We start from the raw sequence: 26,209 nt of genomic DNA on the forward strand, positions 1-26,209 counted from the left end.
TACGGTGAGCGCGGACTGGGCGTGAGGAGCCCGCCCTTCTCCCTTCCCCCTCTGCCTCTCTCCCCCCATCCTCCCTCCGCCTCTCTCCCCCCCTCCCCCCTCCCTCCCTCCCTCCTGCTGGCGCCGCGGCTGCGGTAGGGACCTAGCCTTGGTCTCGGAGGAAGGCGGCGAGGCGGGGCGGGAGCCACGGGGCGGGACTGGGGGCAGGGCCAAGAGCAAGAGGGACGCGGACTGCAGCCTAAGGGGGACCCGGAGTTATAGGTAGGGGCGGGGCGGGGCTGGAAGAGAATAAACCAGTCTACGGGGCGGGGTTTGCGGAGAGTGGGCGGGGCCATCTGTAAAGCAGACCACAGTAAGGAGAAGAGGGGCTGAACGTGGGGTGAAGCGTGGGACTAAACAGAAAAGTGGGCCTCAGAAAAGAAAGGGCGGGGCTTTGGGTGGGCCTGGAACTTGGAGCTGGGCTAGGGAGAAAGGATTTAGCTGGGAAAAACGATGCGAAGCTGAAGGTAAAGGGTGGGGCTTGGAAAAGGTAAAGGGGCAGGGCTGGAGAAAAGGTGTGAATCTGAAAGTAGCGGCCTGATTGGGGGTGGTGCAGAAGGCTGGTGGGGCGTGAAAGGGGTTGTGTAAGGTAAAATGAGATTCAGATGCTGGAACCCTGTAGGTAGGCGGGGAAATGCTTCATGGCTACGGGTTGCTGGTTGGAAGATAGTGTCAAAACAGAGCTGCTTTTAATGTGACTGGGCCACTTAGTAGCTATGTGAACTTGGGCAAGTCGTTAAATTCTTCCTACCTCATATCGTTAAATTCTTCCTCACCTACCTTTACTTATTTGTAAAGCTGAGCTCGACAACTCTGTTGTCAGTTCTTGGGGGCTTCGGAGAACTTGGGGGCGAGGAAGAGTCCACTTGTTAAACAATACTTGTTGCTGAGCCTGTCCAGTTTTGCCATCAACGGGGAGCGTGAAAGATTCTGCCAGGGTTCTGGGGCAAAGCCCAAAGCATCTGGAAACTTCTATTTTATCTTAATACAAACCTTGCAGTTGACCCACTATACAGTATGTGTTTTCATATACAGTGTCTTCCCCCAAACATCCTAATAAAATTAACACCCCAGGAAGAGGTTTGCTGATTAAGATCTTGGCATCTGGAGTCAAACTATTGGGTTCTCTACAATAATTGACTTAACCTCTCTGAGCCTCAGTTTCTTCATGTGTAAAATGGAGATAAAATAGTGCTTACCTCACAGGATTGTTGTGAGGATTAAATAAGATGATACCTGTAAATCAACTAGCACAGTGTCTGACGTGTAGTGAATACTCAAAGAAATATCAACTCTTTTATTATCCTCACTCAAAAAACATGGACTAGATGGATTAGAGCAGAGTTACACAGAATCATCTTAAAGCTGACCCCTTTTGAGGTCAAGAACTCCTTTTAGAATCTGATAAAAGCTATGGGCCTCTCCCCTCAGAAAGAATGTACACACATAAAGATTCACTTGTTTCTTAACGTATTTGAAGAATGTCTGAAGTGTTAGATGAATGTGTGTTAGGATGGGGATGAACCCTAGCTGAAACCGTCCTTGCCCCTTCCTTCTCTTGGTGTGGCCCCAGATCCTGGGTCCCTCCCTCCCCAAGACCCATGAGACATAACTGGAGTAAAGATCAGCTTTATTACTGGCATGAAGGCAAGGAGTGCCAGGCCCTCCTATGGTTGAGGGGGGCAGAGGGCTCGACCAGCCAGTACCGATCCTCCAAGCTGGCCTCCCAGTGAGGTCCAGGGTTCCAGGTGCCTCTGGCTTTCAGCAGAAGCAGTGGGTGGGCAGGTGAGCAGGCTGCTAGGCTTTGGATAGGTGGGCTATTCAGGGATGCTCTGGAGCTGGCGTCGGGCTGGGGTTGGCAGGGGGTGGAGGGCGAGGCTGGATGTCCCTGGTGCGCATATAGGACAGTAGCTGCTCTGGGATCTCGGCCAGCACGTCCTTGGCTAGTCGGGCCATGCTCAGCACCTGGTTCCCTGACCGGTCGACATAGTCTCGGAATGGGACGAACTGGGACAGGCACAGACAATCAGATGTGGGTGGTGGACAGAAGAGAGGGGAGTGGGGAAGGCAGCAGTAGGGAGGCTTCCTCTTTGACCCGCTAACATCTCTTTCCAAATATCACACTATCTCTCTCCCCCATCTTGAGGAGCTTTCTACATTTGCTTTCTCTCCACCCACTTTTTTTTTCACCTTCTGTTCACCCTCAACCCACTCTAATTTGGCTTCATGTAGTCTACTGAAACTGCTCTCACTAACGATGTCAACAGCACCATTTTCCCAAATTAGTCCAGAGGGCAATGATTGTCAGCCTCATCTTGCTGACTCCTCTTTAGCTTTCTATTACATTTGACCATAATCTTCCTGAACACTTCCCACTCTTGACACATTACATTCTTCTAGATTCTCCTACCCTTCTGGATGCCTTTCCCCCCACCCCCACCCCCAGTCCTCTGGGTCTACCTAATCTCTAAATCTGGTGCCTTCTCTCTCTCAGTTCTCTTCCTGGGTGATTTCATACACTTCTGTGACTTTACAAACTGTTCCCTGGATTAAGAGATACAAACTACTATGAATAAAATAGATATGCAACAAGGATATATTGTATAACACAGGGAATTATAGCTTTTATCTTGTAATAACTTTTAATGGAGTATAAACTAAAAATACTGAATCACTATGCTGTATACCTGAAACATACTGTAAATCAACTATACTTCAATTTAAAAAAAAAAAAACCTGTTCCCTGATGACTCCCCAATTTATACATCCATCCCTGACCTCTTTTTTAAGGCCCAGAGCCACATATTTAGTTGTCCATATTCACATCTCCTTTCATTTGTCTTAGATACCTCAAGCCCAATGTGTTTACAACGGAATTCTAGGCTTGTCTGCCAAATCTGCTCCTCCTCCAGCTTTCTCTTTCCCAGTAAATGGGACTATCACTCACCCAGTGGCTCAGTATAGAAAACTGAGAATCATCCTTGAAGCCCCCATCACTCCCTGTCACCATTTAATCAAATCTTCAACTCCTGGAAATTTTTCTTAAATAATCTTTTGAACCTGCTTCTTCTCTCCATCCTTACTGCTTCCATTCCCATCCAAATCCCCTGTACTTCAAAGGCTTCCTCATTAACGGGTCTACCTGCCTTCTCTCTTGCCCTGCTATATAATCCACCGTCCTGCAGCATCTCTGCATGTCTTAAAATGGAAGTCTGACCACCCCACTTCTCTACGTAAAATCCTTCAAGAGCTTTTCAGTTCTTTTAGAACAAAGCTCTAAGCTTCACCATGACTGGCAAGGCCTTGGCTTCCTCTTCCTCTCACTCCCTGTGATCCTGCCACTCTGGCCTCTTGCCTTCTCCATGATTGGGCAAGTTCTTTTGAGCCTAAGGACCTTCTCACGTGCTGCTTCTCTACCTGTAATGCTTATACCCTCCTTTAGATTTCAGCTCAAATATCATTTCCTCGTAGTAGCCTTCCCTGACTACCCTACCTAATCAGGTCCCTGTTATAGGCTCTCATTGTGGCATTTGCAGTCCCTCTGGAGCACTTATCACAATCTAATGAGATGTGTGATTATTATTGGTTGCCTCCACTAGAGGGCAGGAGCCTTGGTATCTCCTACACTATGAATCCACAATGGCTGCAGCAACCTGCCTGTTTCTCAAAAAGAATTTGTTGAATGAATGTAGGAAGGCTGAAAGAGTGAAGGGAAGAAAGGTAGGTGATTAAGAAGGCAGTAAAGGAGAATAGCTGCTAACTTAGCCTCTCCTTCCCACCGTGCCTTTTGACTCCATGACTTCCTCTCCCTGGTCAGGTCTACCTGAACGATGTCCCGCTCTGCATAGCGTCCCCTAGAGGACACGCGCACGTCATCACCATCCAACTCTTCCATTGCTGTGGAAAAGACACCCCTCAGCTGATTGGCCTTTCCCACACCAACCCATGCTGCCCCCTCCCTCTTAGCTCCCCTTTGGAGTCATCAGGAGAATGCCTAACGGTTGTATCAAAGTCCTACAAATATTAGGCATTGTAATGGAGTTATTATTATGCCCTCCCACGCATTCCTTCATCCCAGGAACCTCAGGAGGGAAGTATTTGTATCAACAGCCTCGGTTATGATGAGGAAACAGGTTCAGAGAAGGTCTGTGACTTGGCCAAAGTCCAGCACAGGCATCCATCCTATCTTTTCTATGAGGCAGGCCTGGGTGCCCAGATCCTCCCCTATTTTCCCCAGTTACTGGTCCCACTCATGGACACCCCCCATCTTACCCTCAAACATGGCTGGTCCCACACCGACAATAATGATAGACATGGGCAGTGAGGAGGCCTGTGAGGGAAAGAGGGTAAATGGTTGGGGTGAGCAGGCATAACAAGGGAAGGGACTGTTGGGAGACAATTCTGTGTGTGTGTGTGATGTTTCTGCACATCTTACAAGCAGAGGCACTGATTCCCTTTGTGTCAGATTATCTTTTCAAGGATGTCTCCATATGTAACTGCCTTGAAATATACAGTGTCTTCCTGTAGAGCAAAGGGCAGGTTTGTTTACTGTCCAGTATAATATCTCACACTGGAACAAAGGGAAGGCATACTTACTGCCCATTATAAGAGACTCGGGTTCTCTACACTCAGGGTTCCTGTTCTATAATGCAACCCACTGTGGGTACAGGTGTCATCTGGCCCTCTGCACATTATCTTGTGGGAAGTGGGACTTAATGAATCAGAGCCAATGCTGATAGTTGAGCTACTGCTATTGCTGGGAATAGCAAAGTCCTTTGCTTTTTTTGGCCACGCTGCATGGCATGTGGGATCTTAGTTCCCCAACCAGGGATCGAACCCATACCCCCTGCAGTGGAAGCGCAGAGTCTTAACCACTGGACCACCAGGGAAGTCCCAAAGTCCTTTGCTTTTGTGTCTGCTGCCAGCATCCATGAAACTGGCAGGCTGACTTGTTAGCTTGCATGTAGGGTAAAATCTCAGCCCCTTCACGGTTATTAACAGTGACCCCTCCCTGCCAAGCCCTCCTCCTCAGACTCACACTGACAATGGCCTCCTTGGTCTGTGTCATGTCAGAGATGACCCCATCAGTGATGATGAGCAGAACATAGTACTGAGAACCATCAGAGATCTTGGCTGCAGCCCTGGGTGAGAGGCCAAGATCAGAATTCAGCTGAAAGCCCAGAGAGTTCAAAGGAACGTCCTGTCCCTAAAACTTCCATAGCCAGCACATAAGCAGTGGGCAAGGACTGGGGCTTCTGAAGCTCATGCTCCTTCCCCAGACCTGGCTGCCTGCCCCACCTACCATCCCTCCAGTTACATTTATAGAGCACTCACTATAGCAGGTACTGTGTTAGGCACTGGAGGTTCACAGTGAGAAAAAACAAATCCATCCCAGTCCTCTTGAGAGGGGATGCTGATCTAAGAATCACAGAAATAGCTATAGAATTGCACTTGTGACGAGAGTTGGGATAGAAAGAGACACTGCTATGACAGTGTCCTGTAGGGGATCTTGACATGGCCCAGGTCAGTGAAAGCTTCTTTAAGGAAACAATGTTTGAGGATAAAGGAGAGGAGGAAGGAGAAGAGGCTAAGTGAAGGGGGAGGATCATTCCAGGTAGAAGGAACAGCATGGACAAAGGCCCCATAACAGGACTGGAGGAATCCTACACTTTCTGGAGCCCAGAAAGTGAAGGAAGCAGAGTGGACCATGTGACTGAAACGGGGCGGGGCCCAAACCACACAGGGCTTTGTTGGCCCTGGAAAGATTTTGGTATTTATACAAGAACAAGACCAAAGACTGAAGGCCTCCTTTCTTCCCTCTCTCACCCATTTCTCCTCTCTCCCTTCTCCCCTCTGCTGACCACATCCCATTGCCTAGGCTTCTGGGTCCTCAGCCAGTCTAACAGCTGCTCCCAGAGCTCCTTTTCCTTCTCTCACTATCAGTCTTTGAATCCAAGATTTTTTGACCTGAAGAGGACTTCAGAAGTCATTAACTCTAGTCCCCTTATTTTACACATAAGAAAAATGAGACCTCAGAGAGCACAAAGGCCGTGGCAGACCTGGTTTCTTGATTTCCAGTCTCGGGCCCTGTGTGGATTGGAAAGGATGGAGTTGCACTCTCCAGTAAGGTAGCCCCTACTGAAATTTATATTAAGTTAAATAAAATTAAGCATTCAGGTCCTTGTCCACCCTAGCAACATTTCAAGTGCTCACTATCTGCATGTGCCTGGTAGCTACCGTACAGGACATCACAGATGCAGAACCTTTCCATCATTGCAGACAGTTCTGTTGGACAGTGCTGGTATTTAAGCTTGATATAAAAAAGGAGGAAAGCGTGGTGAGAGTGGAGAATTCAAATAGCTTCAGTTCATTTTGCCCAGGGCCCAGGGTGGGAGTGGGCCATGATCCGTTCCTGAATTCTGGCTGCAGCCTCCTCATAGGCTTGGGCTGGTACTGTTTCCTGTCACTCACTCGTTCTGCAAATAATCATTGCACACCTGCTATGTGTCAGGCACCAAGTTTGGTGCTGAGCATGCAGCAGAGAATTGGACATTGTCCTGGGGGGAGATGGATGCTTTCACCACTAAGATGCAGTGAGGTTAGGGCTTTGAGGACATGACATCTAACCTAAGACCTGAAAATGAGTAGGAGTTAGCCAGGTGGAGGTGGAGGTGGAGGTGGGGTGGGGGGAGGAGGGGAGGGTAAAGGGAAAGTGTTCCAGAGAGAAGGAATAGCATGTGCAAACCAAGAGAGTGTGTTCTAGGCGGTGCACGTAGGACCACAGAAGAGAGATGAGGCTGGAGCAGTGGGCAATGGCCCCCTCATGAAGGGATTTGTGAGCCAGGACATTGGGGGGCATGGAAGGGCTTGGGGGCACGGGAGGTACATCTTTGGCTCCTTGCCGATGCCTGGCATTCCCAAGGCCATTTAGACCTGGAGCTGGGTGACTGGCTGGGGAAGACCAGTCTGTGCCCCACTTGGCTGTGGGGTAGGAAACAACAAAGAGTCGTCTGTGATCATCAAAATCACAGCCGCACTCTTGACATAACGTGATCTACTTTAATCCTCACCACCATTCTATGAGGTAGGCACATTTTTTATTCCAATTTTTAAAATGAGAAAAGTGAAGTTCAGAGACATTAAGTAGCATCCCCAAGGGGTGGTGCAGCTGGGGTCCAAGCCCACGCTTGACCAACGGAACCTAAAGCCTGAGCTCTTGATTCCTCCAGTCTTCATTCCAGCCTGCTCTTTGGATACTCCTCCGTACACGCTGCACATTCTGGTCAGAGTATACTGTTCACTGTTCACCGAGCCGGCCCTTCATGCCTCTGGGCTTTTCACATGGGGTTCCTGCTGCCAGGCCTGCTCTGTGCATCTTCCTCTGATAAAGTCCAGTTTGCCCTCTGCACCCAGCCAAGCAGTCAGTCCCCTCCACGACTAGGCTGCCTTGGGTCTCTCAGACTCTCCTTCTCCCTCTGCCTTCTAGGGTGCCACCCACCAAGACGGGCTGTCTGCCCATCCAAATGGGTTCTCACACCCCTGAGGGTACCAGCATGTGTACCAAGGGGAACCCAAGGTCACAGGATACCTGAAGCACTCATTATACTGTATGATTTGGTGGATAAAGCTAGATGACTCTAAGTACACTTAAAACACCTCCCCCCCCCCAAATTATAGCAAACATGGACACAATATCAGAAGAATGTAAATTTGCATGAATTTTTAAGATAAAATATGGGGATTTCAAAGACATTTTCAGCTTGGCTGCTTTCAGCTGTGCCCCCAGTTTCCCCTAGGGGAAGCGGTTGTTTGCCTTTGCCAACAGGCAACTTGCTGGAAAAGTCTGGGAAGCTCTGGCCTACAGAAGGTAATGATTTGTTTATATTTCTGTCTCCTGCACCAAGGCAGGAGATCTCAAGGGCTGAGCCTAGATCTGATGGATCTGTGAGTCTCTAGTGCCCCAGCAGAGAACTGAGCACACACAGATGCCCTTAGAATAGTAATAATGATAATAATAGTACCAGTAATAGCTAACACCTATAGCACTAACAGTGTGGCAGGCACTGTTCTCAGTGCTTGACAAATATTAATTTAGTTAGTCCTCACGACAGCTCTATGATACTATTATCCCCATGTACAGCTGAGGAAACAGGCACAGAGAGGTTAACAGTCTTGCCCAAAGTGACACAGCTAGTAAGTGGTAGAGTGGGTGTAACTTAGCTAGTCTAGCCCCACAGCCCACATTCATGCTACATTCTCCTTTATGGAATGTTCACTGAATGAATGAATGCGTGAACTTGCCCAAGATAATATTTAAGAAATCTGTTTAATAACAACAAAAAAATGTGCTCAGGTTCCATTATTAAGTGAAAAAATCAGTAGTGAAATGTTACATATAATTTGACTGCCATTATGGTTGCATAAGGAAAAGACTGTCAATAACTATATATACATCCACATTCCCACGGGCCATATTCTGGGTGATTTCTTATTTAATTTCTCCATCCTTGAAATTTTCTACAGCAATGTTATGTTACTTTTGTAATTAAAGAAACTATTATCTCACTATGAATTAGAAAATAACTAATCTTTATTAGAGAAAAGGCAAGTCTCTGGACATATAAATCTCCCTGAAATCCTTCCACTTTTATTCTCTTTTTTTGTTTCATCTTTTTACTTTCAAGTTTTCTGAGGTACTCTGTTTTCGATGGGCCTCTTCTATTTAGCATACTACGGTTTTCTTATTATTTTTTATTCAATCAGAGAAACTTTAGGTTCACTGACATATGTTTGGTTTTAGTTGTCATTTTATTTTATCTGCATTTAAGAAAATCATTTCTTACGTGAGCTGGATTTTCTTTGCATTGTATGTTTTTGTTCTGAAAGTTTGGAGTTACTCTTTTGTTTTTAGAAGTTACTCTTCTATAGTTTAATCTGCAACTTGAGCTCATTTTAATCTACCATGAGCACTTACTATGGGCCACACACTGTGCTAATCATTCTTTTTTTTTTTTAAAGAGTTTGTGTAATTTCTTTTTTTTATATTTATTTATTTTATTTATATTTATTTTTGGCTGTGTTGGGTCTTCCTTGCTGTGCGTGGGCTTTCTCTAGTTGTGGCGAGCGGGGACTACTCTTCGTTGCAGTGCATGGGCTTCTCGTTGCGGTGGCTTCTCTTGTTGCGGAGCACGGGCTCTAGGTGTGCGGGCTTCAGTAGTTGTGGCATGTGGGCTCAGTAGTTGTGGCTCACGGGCTCTAGAGCTCAGGCTCAGTAGTTGTGGCGCACGGGCTTAGTTGCTCCGCGGCATGTGGGATCTTCCTGGACCAGGGCTTGAACCCGTGTCCCCTGCATTGGCAGGCGGATTCTTAACCACTGGGCCCCAGGGAAGTCCTAATCATTCTTATATTGTTATCCAATTTTAAATTCCCAATAACCCCATAAAGAAGGTACTACGGTTATCCATTATTACACCTATTTACAGGGATGAAATGGAGGCTTAGAGAAGCTAAGTTGCTTCAGGTCACATGGTTAGCGAGTGGTAGACCTGGGATCACTCCCAGGTCTGATGCCAAAACTTGTGCCTTATCCGCTGTTCTGTAGGCCCTTCTCTCTTCCCCAAACTTGAGGCCTGGGTTGTTGTTCCCAGGGAGTGGGGTTGGGGTAGTTTGTTGACACCCTTTCTACCTCAGAATAAGGCATTATGTAACCTCTTTATAACAGAGCCTGGCCAACACTGAAACTTTCACCTTCTCCCCAGAGCCCAGATTCACCCAAGAGTGGTCCTAACTATCCTTGGGAAGTCAGTTCACTGTCTCGGTCCCCTTAATTTCCCCCAGCCCCACCCTGTTTCCTTACCTGGCCACCTGGTTGATGACAGGGGCGAAGTAGGTGGGCCCGTAGAGCTGCACTGTGCGCAGGCTCTGGAAGTAGCTCTCCAACACGCCCTCGATGCCCGCACAGGTGGGGTCCTCATCATTGTTGTTCTGTCAGGGAAGATGCCCTGCTGGGCTGATCCCAGCTCACTCTTTCCTTTCTCCATCGCTGTCTTTCATAGTCCCCTCCAAACTCCAACCCTGCTCCCCTCCCTGCTCTGCCACCTTCTCCTAGCTCCTCCTGCTCCTTGGCAGGTCCTTGACCCTTAGAAGAAACATAAGCAGAAGAATCTTGTCAACTTGGGTGGGCCAGATGCCAGGGCATGGAGTCTAGGTTCTGGCCATACCATACCAGGGGGAACTGGTGGGAGATCCGTCCCTCGGGAGGCAGCTTGGCCCCAAAGCCGTAAGCTGGGAACAGCTTGTCACTGTCATAGTCCTGGATGATTTCTCCCACGGCCTTGAGGGCCATGGCATAGGCGCTGAGCTGATAAGGACTCATGTAGTGCAGGGAGGTGGGCTGCAGGGGATTCCCTGTAGGGAAACAGGAGCCCCACCTCATGGTCATCTTGATGATCTATCAGTTCACCTGCCTATCACTGTATGCATCCATCCACCTATCCATTCACCCACTCTTTACCCATGTACTCCCTCATTATTTTACCCAGTCATCCAAATGTTCATTTGTCCATCTATCCATCCACCAACCCCTATATCTATCCATCAGTTCATCCACCTACTCATCCATCCATTCACCCATCCACTGGCCATAAATCCATCTTTCAGTCTACTTATTCATCTCCATCCGTCCGCTTCTCCATTCTCTTATCCAGCTATCCACCCACCTAACCATCCATCCATCTATCCATCCATTCACTTGTTCACCTGCTATTTCTCTTTCTTTCCCATCCATCAATACAGCCATATTCTTTCATCCATCTATCCATCCCTATCCATCCCATTCATTCACCTGCCTGTCCATCCTCATATGGATCCATTCACCTGTCCACTCATCCATTTCCCCAATTTAAACATCTGAGCATTTGTCCACCCACATACCAGTTCATGCATCCACCTGTCTAACCCACTGTACTCACTCACTACCCATTTGCCCCCTCTGTTTATAAATCTATCTAGCCACCCAGCCATCCACCCATTTACCTATTCATCTCTCATTACACTCCTATTCCCTCCCATCCATTCACTCACCTGCTTCTCAAGCTATGTAGAGCTATCTATCCTTTCAACTTTCTTTGATCCATTTACCCACTTATTTTTCTGCACCCTCTCCCACCATTACACCCAGTAATCTCCTCACGACACTCCTGCCCCAGTATGAGCCTGACTGGGCCTTGCCTCAAGCCTGGGCTTCCTGGGTAGCTTAACTCTTATTCCCAGGTTGGAATCCAGGCCAATCCCTAGTGACTTCCTTAGAATTCCTCCGCACCCCATTCCCCCATCCATGCCTCACCATTGGAAGCTGTGAAGTCAATGGCTACTGTGAAGTTCAGCTGCGTCCTGTTGGGGAAATAGATGGATTGAGAAGTGAGGGACTAATAACTTACTATACCGGGATTTCTCAAACACTAGTATGCACATGAGCCACCTGGGAATCGTGTTGAAATGCAAATTCTGATCTGGATGGTCTGGGTGGAGCCTGAGATTCTGCATTTCTAACAAACTCCCAAGTGAGGCAGGTGCTGCTGGCCCACTGAACACACTTTAGGTGGCAGAATTAAATGCCTGCTGCATGACATAATATGCACGATGTAATTTAATTTAACCCTTACTATCGTCCTGAAGTAGTACTTAACAGCTCCATTCTACACTGGAGAAAAGTGAGGTTTAGAGAAGACAAGTAACTTTCTGAGGTCTGCCTGCGTCCACTAAACCAAGCAGGATGTCCCCTACAGCCTGCTTATCGTTTCCCTCTCTCTTGGCTTCTCCCTCTTGCCTGGACATATCTTCTGTCTGGGCCCCAGTAAGGTTACTGGGGACACCTTTGAAAACCATTGGTCTGTCATCTTCCCAGGGCGGGCTGGAAGCTAGGGTTGAAAGGCAGCCCCATGGAGAGAACTAAGATGGGCGGCACTCTGCACTTTATAAAGCACTTTGTAGTCTGCCAAGTGTTTTAAAGTTTATCCTCATGATCTCTTTGGACCCTGACCATTAATGAATAGTAAAACTGAGGCTCAGAACTGGGAGTAACTCATTGCTGGGCTTTCAGCCAAAAGCTTGGCCTGTGACTCACCCTCCCTTGATGTAATCGACAAAAGTGAATTCAGAGTCCACAGAAAAGGAAAGCAGCGTCACCTGCGGGACAGAAGAGGCAGCCCTGCTACTTTGGAAAGTGTAGTTAGGGTAGAAAAAGGGAAAGAGGCACTTGATTTCACCCCCTACCCCACCCTGTCCAATTTCTGAAAGGGCAAAAAGGGGAAGCTGTCAGAAACGTTTGGATTTCCAAAAGTATATTAAATTGGGAAATATAACTTAGGTTTTCCCCAAAAATCTGCAAAAGAGTAAATTTCAAAACAATTTCCTTAGGTGAGAGAAAAAAAAATTAAAAACAAAACACAACAAAATCTTAAATGGTGCCACCTTGTATCCAACATTACTATATCCAAGTAATCCGTGCCAACAGCTTTCCCATACCCTCAACATTTGTCATGTCATGCTATGTCAGTGGGGATAGAGACAGAAGGATCCAGGGAGGGACAGGGCTCTAGGGAGTACTCACAGTTCCCGAATTGACATATTTCTTCTTCTTACATTTCTTCCGAGGGTTAAGTACCTAAGTGAAGAAGATAACAGTGATGGTGAGAAACAGAGGACGGGAACCACAGACTGAGCACACTAGGGTGGAGGGCCTGGGCAACCTGGGCAGGGCTGGAGCTCTCACCTCATACACTGTGAACTGGTTCTGGGCCTTGCTCAGCTCTCTGTAGCTGGTGGTAAACTCACCGATGAAGTCGTGACTGCAATGAGACCAGAGGTGGGTAAGCAACAACTGCTTGTGGCTTGGAGCCATCTCTGAAACCAGTCTTTTTTTTTTAAATAAACCATTAGAGTACTGGGAGGTAATCTCATTAGTTTTATTTTTTTTTTAATTTATTATTATTTTTAAATTTATTTATTTTTGGCTGCATTGGGTCTTTGTTGCTGCTTGTGGGCTTTCTCTAGCTGCAGCGAGCGGGGCTACTCTTTGTTGTGGTGTGCGGGCTTCTCATTGCGGTGGCTTCTCTTCTCGTGGAGCTCAAGCTCTAGGCGTGTGGGCTTCAGTGGTTGTGGTGGGCGGGCTCAGTAGTTGTGGCTTGTGGGCTCTAGAGTGCAGGCTCAGTAGTTGTGGCGCATGGGCTTAGTTGCTCCACGGCAATGTGGGATCTTCCCGGATCAGAGCTCGAACCCGTGTCCCCTGCATTGGCAGGTGGATTCTTAACCACTGCGCCACCAGGGAAGCCCGAAACCAGTCTTTTATTTCCACTATCTGTGCCTCTACTTGGGCTGCAGGGCACTGGGGCTTGGGCTAGAAGAGGGACCAAGCTAAGGGGAAGAGAAGGGAAGAGACAGTGTACCAGAGAGACAACTGAGGGCATCAGTTGTACCCAAGGACTTGGCATCTGTCATCAACCTTTCTGGCTCCCAAGGCTACTTTGGGGTTCCTAGTGAATGTACTACATATTTCAGGGAACTGTTTGTGTTAATTATAGGAGAGGGCAGTACTATGTGGGGCAGTGCTACCTTCCATCCCGGTCCCAGTCGTACACATCAATCTTCACTGTTCTGAAATGCAGGAGATAAACGTAGGCTGGGTGTGTATGATAAATCTGAGACACCCCCACCCACTTAACTATGCACAGATCATCTTCCAATCCACCCATCTGTCCTTCTATCAAACTTCCTCCCATCCGTCCTATCCATTCATCAGTCCATGCACATACCCAACTATCTACTGCCACTACCACTATTACTACTACTACTACTGCCATTATTATACTTTACTATTGACTTTTTTTTTTTTTCTTTTGGCTGCACCGCACAGCTTGCGGGATCTTATTTCCCCAACCAGGGATTGAACCCAGGCCCTCCGCAATGAAAGGGCAGAGTCCTAACCATTGGACCGCCAGGGAATTCCCTACAACTTATTGAGTCTTACTATATTCCAGGTATTGTTCTCAACACTTTCACAGACTAATTTAATTTAACAATCATTCTATAAAGTAAGCACTATTGAGATAGCCTCATCCACCAGAGGGCAGACAGCAGAAACAAGGACTACAATCCTGCAGCCTGCAGAACGAACACCACAATCACAGAACGACAGACAAAATTAAAAGGCAGAGGACTATGTCCCAGATGAAGGAACAAGATAAAACCCCAGAAAAACAACTAAATGAAGTGGAGATAGGCAACCTTTCAGAAAAAGAATTCAGAATAACGATAGTGAAGATGATCCAGGACCTCGGAAAAAGAATGGAGGCAAAGATCGAGAAGATGCAAGAAAATGTTTAACAAAGACCTAGAAGAATTGAAGAACAAACAAACAGACATGAACAATATAATAACTGAAATGAAAAATACACTAGAAGGAATCAATAGCAGAATAACTAAGGCAGAAGAACGGATAAGTGACCTGGAAGACAGAACGGTGGAAATCACTGCTGTGGAACAGAATAAAGAAAAAAGAATGAAAAGAAATGAAGACAGCCTAAGAGACCTCTGGGACAACATTAAGCACAACAACATTCGCATTATAGAGGTCCCAGAAGGAGAAGAGAGAGAGAGAAAGGACCCGAGAAAATATTTGAAGAGATTATAGTCGAAAACTTCCCTAACATGGGAAAGGAAATAGCCACCCAAGTCCAGGAAGCACAGAGAGTCCCAGGCAGGATAAACCCAAGGAGAAACATGCCAAGACACATAGTAATCAAATTGACAAAAATTAAAGAAGAAGAAAAATTATTGAAAAGCAACAAGGGAAAAACGACAAATAACATACAAGGGAACTCCCATACGGTTAACAGCTGATTTCTCAGCAGAAACTCTACAAGCCAGAAGGGAGTGGCATGACATATTTAAAGTGATGAAAGGGAAGAACCTAAAACCAAGATTACTCTACCCGGCAAGGATCTCATTCAGATTCGATGGAGAAATCAAAAGCTTTACAGACAAGCAAAAGCTAAGAGAATTCAGCACCACCAAACCAGCTCTACAGCAAATGCTAAGGGAACTTCTCTAAGTGAGAAACACAAGAGAAGAAAAGGACCTACAAAAACAAACTGACAACAATTAAGAAAATGGTAATAGGAACATACGTATCGATAATTATCTTAAACGTGAAAGGATTAAACGCTCCAACCAAAAGACACAGACTGGCTGAATGGACACAAAAACAAGACCCGAATATATGCTGTCTACAGAAGACGCACTTCAGACCTAGGGACACATACAGACTAAAAGTGAGGGGATGGAAAAAGATGTTCCATGCAAATGGAAATCAAAAGAAAGCTGGAGTAGCAACACTCATATCAGATAAAATAGACTTTAAAATAAAGAATGTTACAAGAGACAAGGAAGGACACTACATAATGATCAAGGGATCAATCCAAGAAGAAGATATAACAATTCTAAATATATATGCATCCAACACAGGAACACCTCGATACATAAGGCAAATGCTAACAGCTATAAAAGAGGAAATCGAGGGCTTCCCTGGTGGCACAGTGGTTAAGAATCTGCCTGCCAATGCAGGGGACATGGGTTCGAGCCCTGGTCTGGGAAGATCCCACATGCCGCAGAGCAACTGGGCCCGTGAGCCACAACTACTGAGCCTGCGCGTCTGAAGCCTGTGCTCTGCAATGGGAGAGGCCGCGACAGTGAGAGGCCCGCGCACCGCGATGAAGAGTGGCCCCCGCTCGCCGCAACTAGAGAAAGCCCTCGCACAGAAATGAAGACCCAACACAGCCAAAAGTAAATAAATAAATAAATTTATTAAAAAAAAAAAAAAAAAAAGAGGAAATCGACAGTAACACAATCATAGTAGGGGACTCTAACACCTCACTTACACCAATGGACAGATCATCCAGACAGAAAATTAATAAGGAAACACAAGCTGTAAATGACACAATAGACCAGCTAGATTTAATTGATATTTATAGGACATTCCATCCGAAAACAGCAGATTACACTTTCTTCTCAAGTGCACACAGAACATCCTCCAGGATAGATCACATCTTGGGTCACAAATCAAGCCTCGGTAAATTTAAGAAAATTGAAATTGCATCAAGCATCTTTACCGACCACAGTGCTATGAGATTAGAAATCAATTACAGGGAAAAAAACAAAAAACACAAACACATGGAGGCTAAACAATATGCTACTAAATAACCAAGACATCACTGAAGAAATCAAAGAGGAAATCAAAAAATACCTAGAGACAAATGACAATGAAAACACGACGACCCAAAACCTATGGGATGCAGCAAAGCAGTTCTCAGAGGGAAGTTTATAGCCATACAATCCTACCTCAAGAAACAAGAAAAATCTCAAATAAACAATCTGACCTTACACCTAAAGGAACTAGAGAAAGAAGAACAAACAAAACCCAAAATTAGTAGAAGGAAAGAAATCATAAAGATCAGAGCAGAAATAAATGAAATAGAAACAATAGCAAAGATCAATAAAACTAAAAGCTGGTTCTTTGAGAAGATAAACAAAATTGATAAACCTTTAGCCAGACTCATCAAGAAAAAGAGGGAGAGGACTCAAATCAATAAAATAAGAAATGAAAAAGGAGAAGTTACAATGGACCCCGCAGAAATACAAAGCATCCTAGGAGACTACTACAAGCAACTATATGCCAATAAAATGGACAACCTGGAAGAAATGGACAAATTCTTAGAAATGTATAACCTTCCAAGACTGAACCAGTAAGAAATAGAAAATATGAACAGACCAATCACAAGTAAGGAAATTAAAACTGTGACTAAAAATCTTCCAACAAACAAAAGTCCAGGACCAGATGGCTTCACAGGTGAATTCTATCAAACATTTAGAGAAGAGCTAACACCCATCCTTCTCAAACTCTTCCAAAAAATTGCAGAGGAAGGAACACTCCCAAACTCATTCTATGAGGCCACCATCACCCTGATACCAAAACCAGACAAAGATACTACAAAAAAAGAAAATTACAGACCAATATCACTGAAGAATATAGATGCAAAAATCCTCAACAAAATACTAGCAAACAGAATCCAACAACACATTAAAAGGATCATACACCATGAGCAAGTGGGATTTATCCCAGGGATGCAAGCATTCTTCAATATATGCAAATCAATCAATGTGATACACCATATTAACAAACTGAAGAAGAAAAACCATATGATCATCTCAATAGATGCAGAAAAGCTTTTGACAAAATTCAACACCCATTTATGATAAAAACTCTCCAGAAAGTGGGCATAGAGGGAACCTACCTGAACATAATAAAGGCCATATATGACAAAACCATGGCAAACATCATTCTCAGTGGAGAAAAACTGAAAGCATTTCCTCTATCAAGAAGGATTCATCTATCCAACCAAACACCCAGCCATCTGACATTTGTCCATCTGATCATCCATTCTTCTACATAACCATCCACTTATATGCCCATGCATCCTTCTACCCACTCACCTGTCTTCCCACTGCCCACTTGTTAGATCATATGGTCAGCCTATCCATCTACTTTACACTCATCCACCAACTAATTCATCCACTAATCCATCCATTCCCTCTACCATCCATTCATCTGTCTATCCATCAATCTACCTGTCATTCCACCTGTTTATCCTCCTGCTTTTTCAGTCATCCCTCTGCCTCTCCAACCAACCACCAATCTCTCATATACCCATTCATCCTCTCACACATTTAGTCATCCACCCATCATCTGTCCCTCCACTAATCCACCCATCAGTCCACTCATCCATTCATCTGCTATCCATTCATCCATCTCCCCCTCTACCCACCCACCAGTCCTCTTATACACCCATCCATATACCCATCTATTCATTCACCAGCTTATCTATTCATCTGACCACCCATCCATGTATCTGCTCACTCATTTGTTCATTTGCCCTTTCATCCATCCATCCATCCATCCACCTATTCATCCATGTGGCTATCCGTCTGCTTCCCCATGCACCCATCTCCATGTCCAAAACTCTGTCTCACTGAGTAGGATCCTCCAACACTATTATGACCCTTCTACCTTCATTCTTGGGCCCAGGAACCCCACTCTCACGCCCTTGTCCCCTTACTCCTTAGCTTATGCTGAAGCAGACCTGTCATAGTCTCCATTGCACAATACCCGCACAGGGATGCTGAAGGGCTGCCACACAGGATTCAGCGTGTTTTTCACAACCTCCGTCTTGTGGCAGATGGTGAACCTGGAGAGGACAGGAGGATTGGAACCTGCCTTTGGGGTAGGACTGAGCCCAGAGACAGGGCCTGATACTCCTGGAGATTCAAGCACATATCAGGCGCTGCCTTGAGTGGATTCTGGGCTCAGGTCCTGGTGGAGTCTAAGATGTCCCAGCCTAAGAGCCCTAATGGGCCCATGGTCACAGTGGGGGCAGTGACTCACGTGCCATCCTCATTGCTCCTATAGAACACGAGGAAGGGGTCTGATTTCCCAAAGAAGTCCTTCTTGTCCAGCTTGTTTGCACACAGCTGCATGGTGGCAATATCCTATGGATGAAATAGGGCTATTGACACTCAAATTGCTCACAAAATCAGACAGCCCACTACAGGGAATTTGGGGAGAGAAGAGAGCCTCCTGGGTCTAGTATGTGGCCCTTACTGACCCGACAATTGCTAAGCTCCTCTGCGGTCAGCAATATGGTGCCACGCTTCTTGCCTGGTACACCCCTGGAAGCAGAAAAAGCCTCTTTGTGAGGGGAGGGGGGAAGAGTAGGAAACAAGAATTGGGGTGGCCAATCTGGGATTGGGTAGGTCAGGGGAGCCAATCTGTCATTGACTGACAGTCCCGAGTATGTCCACCTCTGTCCTAGGTGGCTTCTGGTGGGGAAAGACCTGACTTTGACTGGGGAAGGTTTCTAGTCTGGAAGGAAGGGGTTAACCTAGCCTACATGGACATCTCATAATGGTAGCATAGGAAAGAAATAGGATTTAGAGTTCTGGGCAAGTTATTTTCCCTTTCTTTAGGCCCTGGTTTTCTCTTTATTTAATGGGAATCTTGCCCACCTCTCAGGGTTGTGAAGAGATCAGAATGAATGCATGGAAGGAAAAGCAGTTGGTAAGCTTGGTAGATATGAAGGTGGTTCTCTTTCTCAAAGCAGACTCTTCATCTACAATACACCAGACACTGTTCTAGGTTTGAATTGGCCAGTTGGCACTTTCCAGCTCTGCTAGACCCTGCCTTCAGGGAACTTCCAGGGGAAGGTGGGATGTCAAAGCCAATAGGCAAGTAGAGCGTGATGTAGCAATCCTAACGAGGGAGAGGAATTTCTATCCAGATCTGGGGCAAAAGGGCTGGTTTGTTAGGTCAAAGATGCTGTGCTTTCTGAAGACTGTGAAGAGTGAGATCAAAAAGTCCAGGGCAGGGGCTTCCTTGGTGGCGCAGTGGTTGAGAATCTGCCTGCTAATGCAGGGGACACGGGTTCGAGCCCTGGTCTGGGAAGATCCCACATGCCGCGGAGCAACTAGGCCCGTGAGCCACAATTACTGAGCCTGCGCGTCTGGAGCCTGTGCTCCGCAACAAGAGAGGCCGCGATAGTGAGAGGCCCGCGCACCGCGATGAAGAGTGGCCCCCGCTTGCCGCAACTGGAGAAAGCCCTAGCACAGAAACGAAGACCCAACATAGCAATCAATCAGCTAATCAATAAATAAATCTTAAAAAAAAAAAAAAAAAAAAAAGTCCAGGGCAGCCTTATCTTCTTCTGACCCAAGAAGGGACACTTCCATGTGCCTGAAGGGTGCATACCAGGACACCCATCCCCAACTTGCCTTGGGTCTCCAAGCAGTCAGGGATGCTGTTGATATGGGCCTGCAAACCCTAACCCCCAAGGGATCCAAAGTGTGGTAGAGAGGAAGCTAGGTTAGGAGTATTCTCAGTTCAAGTTTTGACTCCAGCTTGCTATGTGGTTTTCCCCATCTTTAAAATGAGAATTTGAACCATTTCTTTGGCTCCTTTGATCTCTGACTCTCTGTGCTTTAAAAAGACAGAGTGTAATGAGTACAGGGACTCTTCACCTGCACATTCAGAACCGAGTCGCTGATCCTACTGCCTTCTCACTGTTCTTTGCTTCCTTAATGTTCTCCCTCATCTCATCACCCAGTGTGAATTCCAGTCACTCTGGACTATAATAATCACTCCCTTGCATCCTACTTCTTTTCCCTTGCCCTCTCTCACTTCTATATACTTATCTGGCAGAACCACAGCCCTAGTTAAATCCAATTCTCTGCCTAACCCGTATGACACCTGTGCAACTGAATATGGCCAGAGGAAAACACACATTCGTGCTAATTGCTTTTATTTTAAATGTGTGACCACAAACCTCAAGAGGGTCCTTAATCATACTGTACACCCCGAGTCCCTTCACTTTTCCAGTTCTGCGAGATGGCAGTTTCACTCTCCCTCCTCCCTCCTCAACCCAAAAAGCCTCCTCCTCCATCCTCACTCTCAGCCAATGACCTTGTTTCCTACTTCACTGACAAAACTGAAGCAACCAGAAGAGAATGTCCACAGACCCACCACGCACCTACCCTGCCTCCAGTATCTTCTCCAACAACGAGGCCTTCCTACCGCTGCTATAAATGACTATCCATGTGCCTATTTACCCCTCCACTGTGTGCTACTTTCCACACCCTCCCTCTTGCCTGCACAGGGACATCACTCTATCAACTCTCCCCCCTTTTTTTTCTCTTTTGGCCAAGCCACACGTTATGTGGGATCTTAGTTCCCCAACCAGGGATTGAACCCGCACCCCCTGCATTGGAAGCGTGGAGTCTTAACCACTGGACCGCCAGGGAAGTCCCTCCCCTCTTTTTATTATGTCAAATTTTCAGTTTCTACTGGATCATTCCCATTAGCATACAAATGTGGTATAATTTTCCTCATGTTAAAATATTACAAACCTATTTTCTTGCTCTCACTTCCCTCTCCAGCCACCCCTCCTTTTCTCTTCTCCTCTTTGCAGCAAAACTGCTTGAAAAATTCCTAATTCCCATTCCTCTCTTCCATTCTCTTCTAAACCTCCCCAACCAGGCTGTCACTCCCATCTCTCCTTCAAAACTCTGCTTGTCAGCGTCACCGGCGACCTCCATCTGGCTAAATCCAATGGCCAGTTCTCGATCCTCACCTTACTTGACCTGCAGCAGCATTTGACATGGTTGGCCGCTCTCTTGTCCTTGATACACATCCTTCACTTTGCTGCCAGGACAAGGACAGCACCACCTGCTCTCCGTTACCCTCCCATTTCACTAATGATCCTTCTCAGCCTCCCTTTCTAGCTCCAATTCGTGGAGTCCTTGATCTTCCCTCTCTCCTCGCTCCCTTAGTGATCTCATCTAATCTCATGTCCTTAAAGAGCACCTAAGATTCACGTTTCCTATTGCCTATTTGACATGTCCACTCAGATGTCTAATAAAAATTATGAAATTCAACATGTCAGACTGAACTCCTGGTTGACTTCCTCCCACAGCTCACTCCTCCCTCACTTTTTAAAAAAAAATATCGTTTACGGCAACTCCATCTTTCCATTTGTTCAGGCCAAAGGCCTTGGTATCATCCTCGACTCCTCTTATCCTCTCACATCCATATTCAATCTGTCAGGAATCTGTTGGCTCCACCTTCAAGATATATCCAGAATCTGACCAATTCTCCCCTCCTTCACTGCTAGCACCGTGGATTACTTCTACCTTTGTCCACCCAAGGTTTAGTCTCAACCCGGCAGCATCCTTTGAAACCAAGTCAGATCATATCAATCCTCTGCTCAGAACCCTCCAGTGACTTCCAACTCAGAGTAAAAACTAAAGTCCTTCCAGTGGCTACAAGGCTCTAACTGTCAATGCTCCAAACTCACCTTCTCCTTTCTCCCCCCTGCTCACGCAGTTCCACCCACACTGGCCTCCTTGCTGCTCTTTGAACATATCAGACTTCTGCACTGGCAGTTTCCTCTGCCTGGAACATTCCTCCTCCAGATATCTGCACAGCGCACTCCCTTACTTCCTTCAGGTCATTGCTCTGAAGTTACCTCTCTAGGAGGCCTACTCAAGCATTCTGTTGAACACTGCAACACCTACCCACCCAGCATTTCCAGTCCCCCTAATTCTGCTCTACTTTGTCTTTATTCCTCAATACTTAATGTCTTCTAATATATTATGTAATTTACTTATTTATTATGTCAGTTTTGTACTGTTTTTCTCCCCCTATAAGCTCTCTGAGGGCAGGAACCTTTGTTTTGTTCACCATTGCAACCCAAGCCCCTTGAACAGTGGCTGACATACAGTGAGTATATGCCCAGTAGTGTTTGTGGAATGGATAAATCCCTGGTGCCTAGCACAGGGTATAGCATACAAAACGAGCTAATAAATATTTAGTGAGTGAATGTAATGTAAATTCCAGAGAACTTGACTTAGTGAGGAAAGCTTCCTGGAGGAGAAAGGCTTGAAAGTGGATCTTAAAGGTTGAATCAGACTTAGAAAAAGAAAGAAAAGGGTGAGGAAAGAGAGAGACAGAAGATCCGTCAGGCCTGAGACTGACTTGAGCAAAGCCCTGGAGGTTGGATTTTCCCAGGAGGGTGATGGAAGCTATTGAAGGCCCCTGACCAGGGGAATCCCAGCCTCCATCAATACCGGGTCAGCTGTGTCTTTAGGAGGAGAATTTGGAGGCCCACCCTTCCCCCGCTCCCCTTCAGGTTCAGCTCACGTGAGGGGTCGCTCTACTCGGCTGCCCTGGCCTCCGATCACCTCTCCCAGGGCCAGGAACGCTTGTCCCAGGAAATCCTGCGCCGGGATACAGAGTCAGCGGGGCGAGGACCGGCTGGCGGCGCAGAGTCCCAGCCCAGCCCTGGTGACGCTGCTGCACTGACCACGGCGACTGGAGGCAGCGGAACCACGGGGCCGGGGCTTTAAAGGAGGCCCGGGGTCCCCAGGAAAGCTGCCCTTCTTAGTCTCGCCATCACTTTAAGCCAAGATACCATCCCACCCCTCACCTTTCACACACCACACATGTCGCCCCCGCCCAGCCCCGTTCAGCCTCACCTTCTGAGGGTCCCCGCAGCAGTCGAGAAGGAAGAGTAGCAGTCAGTAAGAGGCACAGGCGGGAAACCGAGGCAGGAGCAGGAGAGGAGGGCGGGGAGGGCAGGTTCGGGGCCGAAGAAGGTCGAGTCGGGTTTGAGGGGGAGGAGGGTTCTAAGGAGGGTCGTTTAACACACACTGAGCGCCGCCTGTGTGCCCAGCCAGCCCGTGAGTGAACGGTCGCTCACCGGTTTGGAGATGTTGGTTCTGGAGTCGACGTTATACCTGGGAAGAGAGTGGGACCAACATGGGGCGGGGCTGGTGGGAGAGCCTGGAACAGGAGTCGGATTTCGAGTCCAGGTTAAAATTGTGGGTGGAGGGAGGGGTAGCCTTGGACGCGAATTCAACCTGGACCTCCTTTGGGCAGGAGTCGGCGTCAGAGTGAGTCAGACCCGGGGCGAGGCCAAGTCCGGGGTCTGCTGGGGGCAGGGTCACGTCAGAGGTAGGGCTTGGGAAGGGGCGGAGCCAAATTAGGGAGAACGGTTGTGGTCAGGACTAGGCCTGGGAGTGCACTGGGTTGGATCTGACCTAAGGGCAGGGCCAACCTAGACTTGTGGGCGGAGCTAAGGCTAGAGCCGAGCCCTTCAGAGTGCCACAGAACTGGGCCTGGGGGTGGAGCCAGGCCGGGGGCGGGGGGGCGGGGGGCCGAGGAGGGGCGGAGCCAGCCGGAATTTCGGGCGGATCCAGGTCGGGGGGCGGTCCAAGCCAGATCCGGGGCGGGGCTCACACATCGAAGCGCAGGTTTTGCTTTTCCTCGAAGAAGTAGTCGAGAACGAATTTGCGCACGAAGTCTGGGTTCAGCGTGTTGTCGATCACCTCGGTCCGTCCGAACTGAATGGAGAGCGGAGAGTCAGCAGGTGATTCCCAGGGGCGGCTCCGGACTGGCCGAGGGTTCTAGGACTTACCTCCCGCCACTCTTGGCTGGCCCGGCTCTGCGTGTAAAGCACCACCACTGCAAGCGGGAGCGGGGGCGGGGAGGGAAGGACTTCAGGTCGGCCCGCACCCCCTCCCCGCCCCTCAGTCTTTCCCGGACCCCAAGTTCCCTCCCTCCTGGCCCTGGTGCCGCCTACTGGGGTCGGACTTGGAGAAGGTGTCGAGGTCCAGCAGGTTCCTAGAGAAAGGGACAGACAGACGGACAGGGGGTGGATCATTCTGGAGCCCATCGCCTCGAACCTGCCCAGACACGGGCACCTGGGGAGGCATGTGGCTCACATCACACTCCCCTCCCCCGTTACTACCTCCGGCTGTGGGGGGGGGGGTGAGGTAGGGGTGGGGGTGGGGGGGGGGTCCGCGTTGTCAGCACCCCGGACAACACCGGAAATCTCCGCCCAAGAACCGTTTCTCTGCGGACTGGACTACCTCCAAGGGCCCAGGAAAGAGGGCTAGCCCCCAGAACTTTGCCCTCCTGGGGCGCAGATCCTACTGGACCCCCGAGACCCGTCCCTTGAAGCCGCAGGCTGAGCCCTCTTTTGTGGTTGGAGCTGTTCCAGGAACCCCCTTCCCGAGTCCGCTAGCGACTCCCGAGTCTGCAGCCGCGATTTTCCTTCCCGAATGCTGCTTCCCCCAGCGGTCTAGCCCCTCTCCGCGTTAAGCCCCGGAGCTGGGTGGTGCTGGGGCAATGCCTAAGCCCTCCCCAGCGTGGCCCGCTCACCGGCAGGACACGGTAATTTCAATCTTGGTGGCCGGGACGCTGCGCTCAGAGGCTCCGCTGAGCGACATGGCTGGTCGGCTGGCCGGAGCTGCGGCAGGCTGCGAGACGGGGTCCGCCGGAGCTGCTAGGTGCGGCGGCGGGGTCGGTCCAAGTGCCGCCGCGGCGCTGGCGGCGGAGGCTGCACTCCCTCCAGCCCTGCGCGCACCCTTGCTGCTCGCGCCTTCACTGTGGCCGGCGGCGCAGCGCCTCCAGATGGCAACACAGCCCCGCCCGGCCCTGCGGGTGGCCCCCATCCCATTGGAGCAGCCTCGAGCAGGCCAGGAACCTTACACAGATTCGAACTCCAACCCACGAGGTGGGAGAGTCCTCCCAGCGCGTTTCCCCGGGGCGAAACCCAGTGCCCCCACCCATCCCCGCGAGCTGTCCCCGAAGCTGAAGGGTTCCAGATACCTGGTGGGCGTTGGGGTCGATTCCTCTTCTTGAGCCGCTCCCTCAACAATCTGCTTCTCCTCCTTCCCACTCCCGTCCTCCCTCCCTCAGTCTCTGAAGAGTTACACATGTGCGTGACCTTGGGCAAGTTACTTAACATCTCTGTGGCTCAGTCAGTTCACTAGTAGAATGGCCATTAATAGCACCTACTCAGGGTGTTGTAAAATTTCATGGAGAATAATCCACAGAAAGGATTTAGCACAGGGGATTGTACACAGTAAATACTCAAGAAATGTTCACCGGCATTATTTCCTTCTTCTTGGCATTCACACCGATGACCTCTTTTGTGTTTAGAGTCAGAGGTCAGTAAATGGTGGCTGTTACAGCACTGTGCAAAACCTTTTGTCCATGTCCTTGAACCCGCATGACTTCATGGTGTTAAGAGATGCAGACACACTCTGTGAAGATGCAACCCACTCCAGGTCACACGGTAGGTGGTCAGCCAGGTCCATCCTCCCCACATCACCTACTACCTCCAAAGCCCTGGAAGCCAATCCCTCACCGAACGCAGGGGCTGCAGGTCACCTGTACCAGTCTGCTAAACTTGTCAAAAATGAAGATTCTCCCCACCCCCTTCCCAGCTAAATGAAGATCTCAGCAACTTCAAGTCTGAATTTCAGGCAGCTCTGGAAATCTGCATGGATAAACAGGCTCCCCAGGGGTGACTAGGGCCCACTCAGGCCTGAGGACCACTGCTCCCACCTTAACAGCCTATGACTACATGTCCCCATCTCACTAGAGACTCTCATGGCTCAGGGGTTAAGGGGAACACCCAAGTCTCCAGTTCCCTTCCTGCTTCATCTGTACCCCTCCCCCCAGCAAAAAGGAGGACAGGGAGAACCTTCTAAATAACTCCAC

At 48.2% G+C, this 26,209-nt stretch overlaps 1 protein-coding gene across 4 annotated transcripts; it reads right to left on the bottom strand.

The window, feature by feature from the left end:
• Positions 1-1,673: 1,673 nt before the first annotated feature.
• Positions 1,674-26,189, bottom strand: CPNE9 (copine family member 9). Of its 4 annotated transcripts, XM_068558538.1 has the most exons (21): positions 24,863-26,189; positions 24,282-24,322; positions 24,117-24,163; positions 23,939-24,042; positions 23,400-23,436; positions 23,176-23,178; positions 22,841-22,917; positions 18,756-18,819; positions 18,536-18,639; positions 18,234-18,338; positions 13,651-13,692; positions 12,812-12,887; positions 12,650-12,703; positions 12,164-12,225; positions 11,384-11,430; positions 10,265-10,446; positions 9,896-10,023; positions 5,078-5,180; positions 4,312-4,369; positions 3,863-3,936; positions 1,674-2,046 (listed from the first exon to the last, which is right to left on the bottom strand). In XM_068558538.1, exons 1-21 carry the CDS (start codon positions 25,153-25,155, stop codon positions 1,861-1,863), a joined length of 1,887 nt encoding a protein of 628 aa, XP_068414639.1. In that variant the 5' UTR covers positions 25,156-26,189; the 3' UTR covers positions 1,674-1,860. The 4 variants fall into 4 exon arrangements, with proteins under 4 accessions (XP_068414639.1, XP_068414636.1, XP_068414637.1 ...); XM_068558535.1 differs by lacking the exons at positions 18,756-18,819; positions 22,841-22,917; positions 23,176-23,178; ... (2 more) ...; positions 24,282-24,322; positions 24,863-26,189 and having other exon boundaries at positions 3,824-3,936; positions 23,400-23,843; XM_068558536.1 differs by lacking the exons at positions 18,756-18,819; positions 22,841-22,917; positions 23,176-23,178; ... (3 more) ...; positions 24,282-24,322; positions 24,863-26,189 and adding an exon at positions 21,996-22,043 and having other exon boundaries at positions 3,824-3,936.
• Between the last annotated feature and the right edge of the window lie 20 nt (positions 26,190-26,209).

Source organism: Eschrichtius robustus, chromosome 12 (assembly GCF_028021215.1).
Source record: "Eschrichtius robustus isolate mEscRob2 chromosome 12, mEscRob2.pri, whole genome shotgun sequence".
Classification (NCBI taxonomy): Eukaryota; Metazoa; Chordata; class Mammalia; order Artiodactyla; family Eschrichtiidae; genus Eschrichtius; species Eschrichtius robustus.

Bases quoted from the DNA above. Each gene is read 5' to 3' on its own strand.
- CPNE9 (XM_068558538.1), bottom strand. From the start codon at position 25,155: ATGGGGGCCACCCGCAGGGCCGGGCGGGGCTGTGTTGCCATCTGGAGG. The intron at 18,339-18,535 runs GTGAGTCACTGC...TGTCCTCTCCAG, and splicing joins AGGAGCAATGAGGATGGCAC to GTTCACCATCTGCCACAAGA. The intron at 12,704-12,811 runs GTGAGAGCTCCA...TTCTTCACTTAG, and splicing joins ACCAGTTCACAGTGTATGAG to GTACTTAACCCTCGGAAGAA.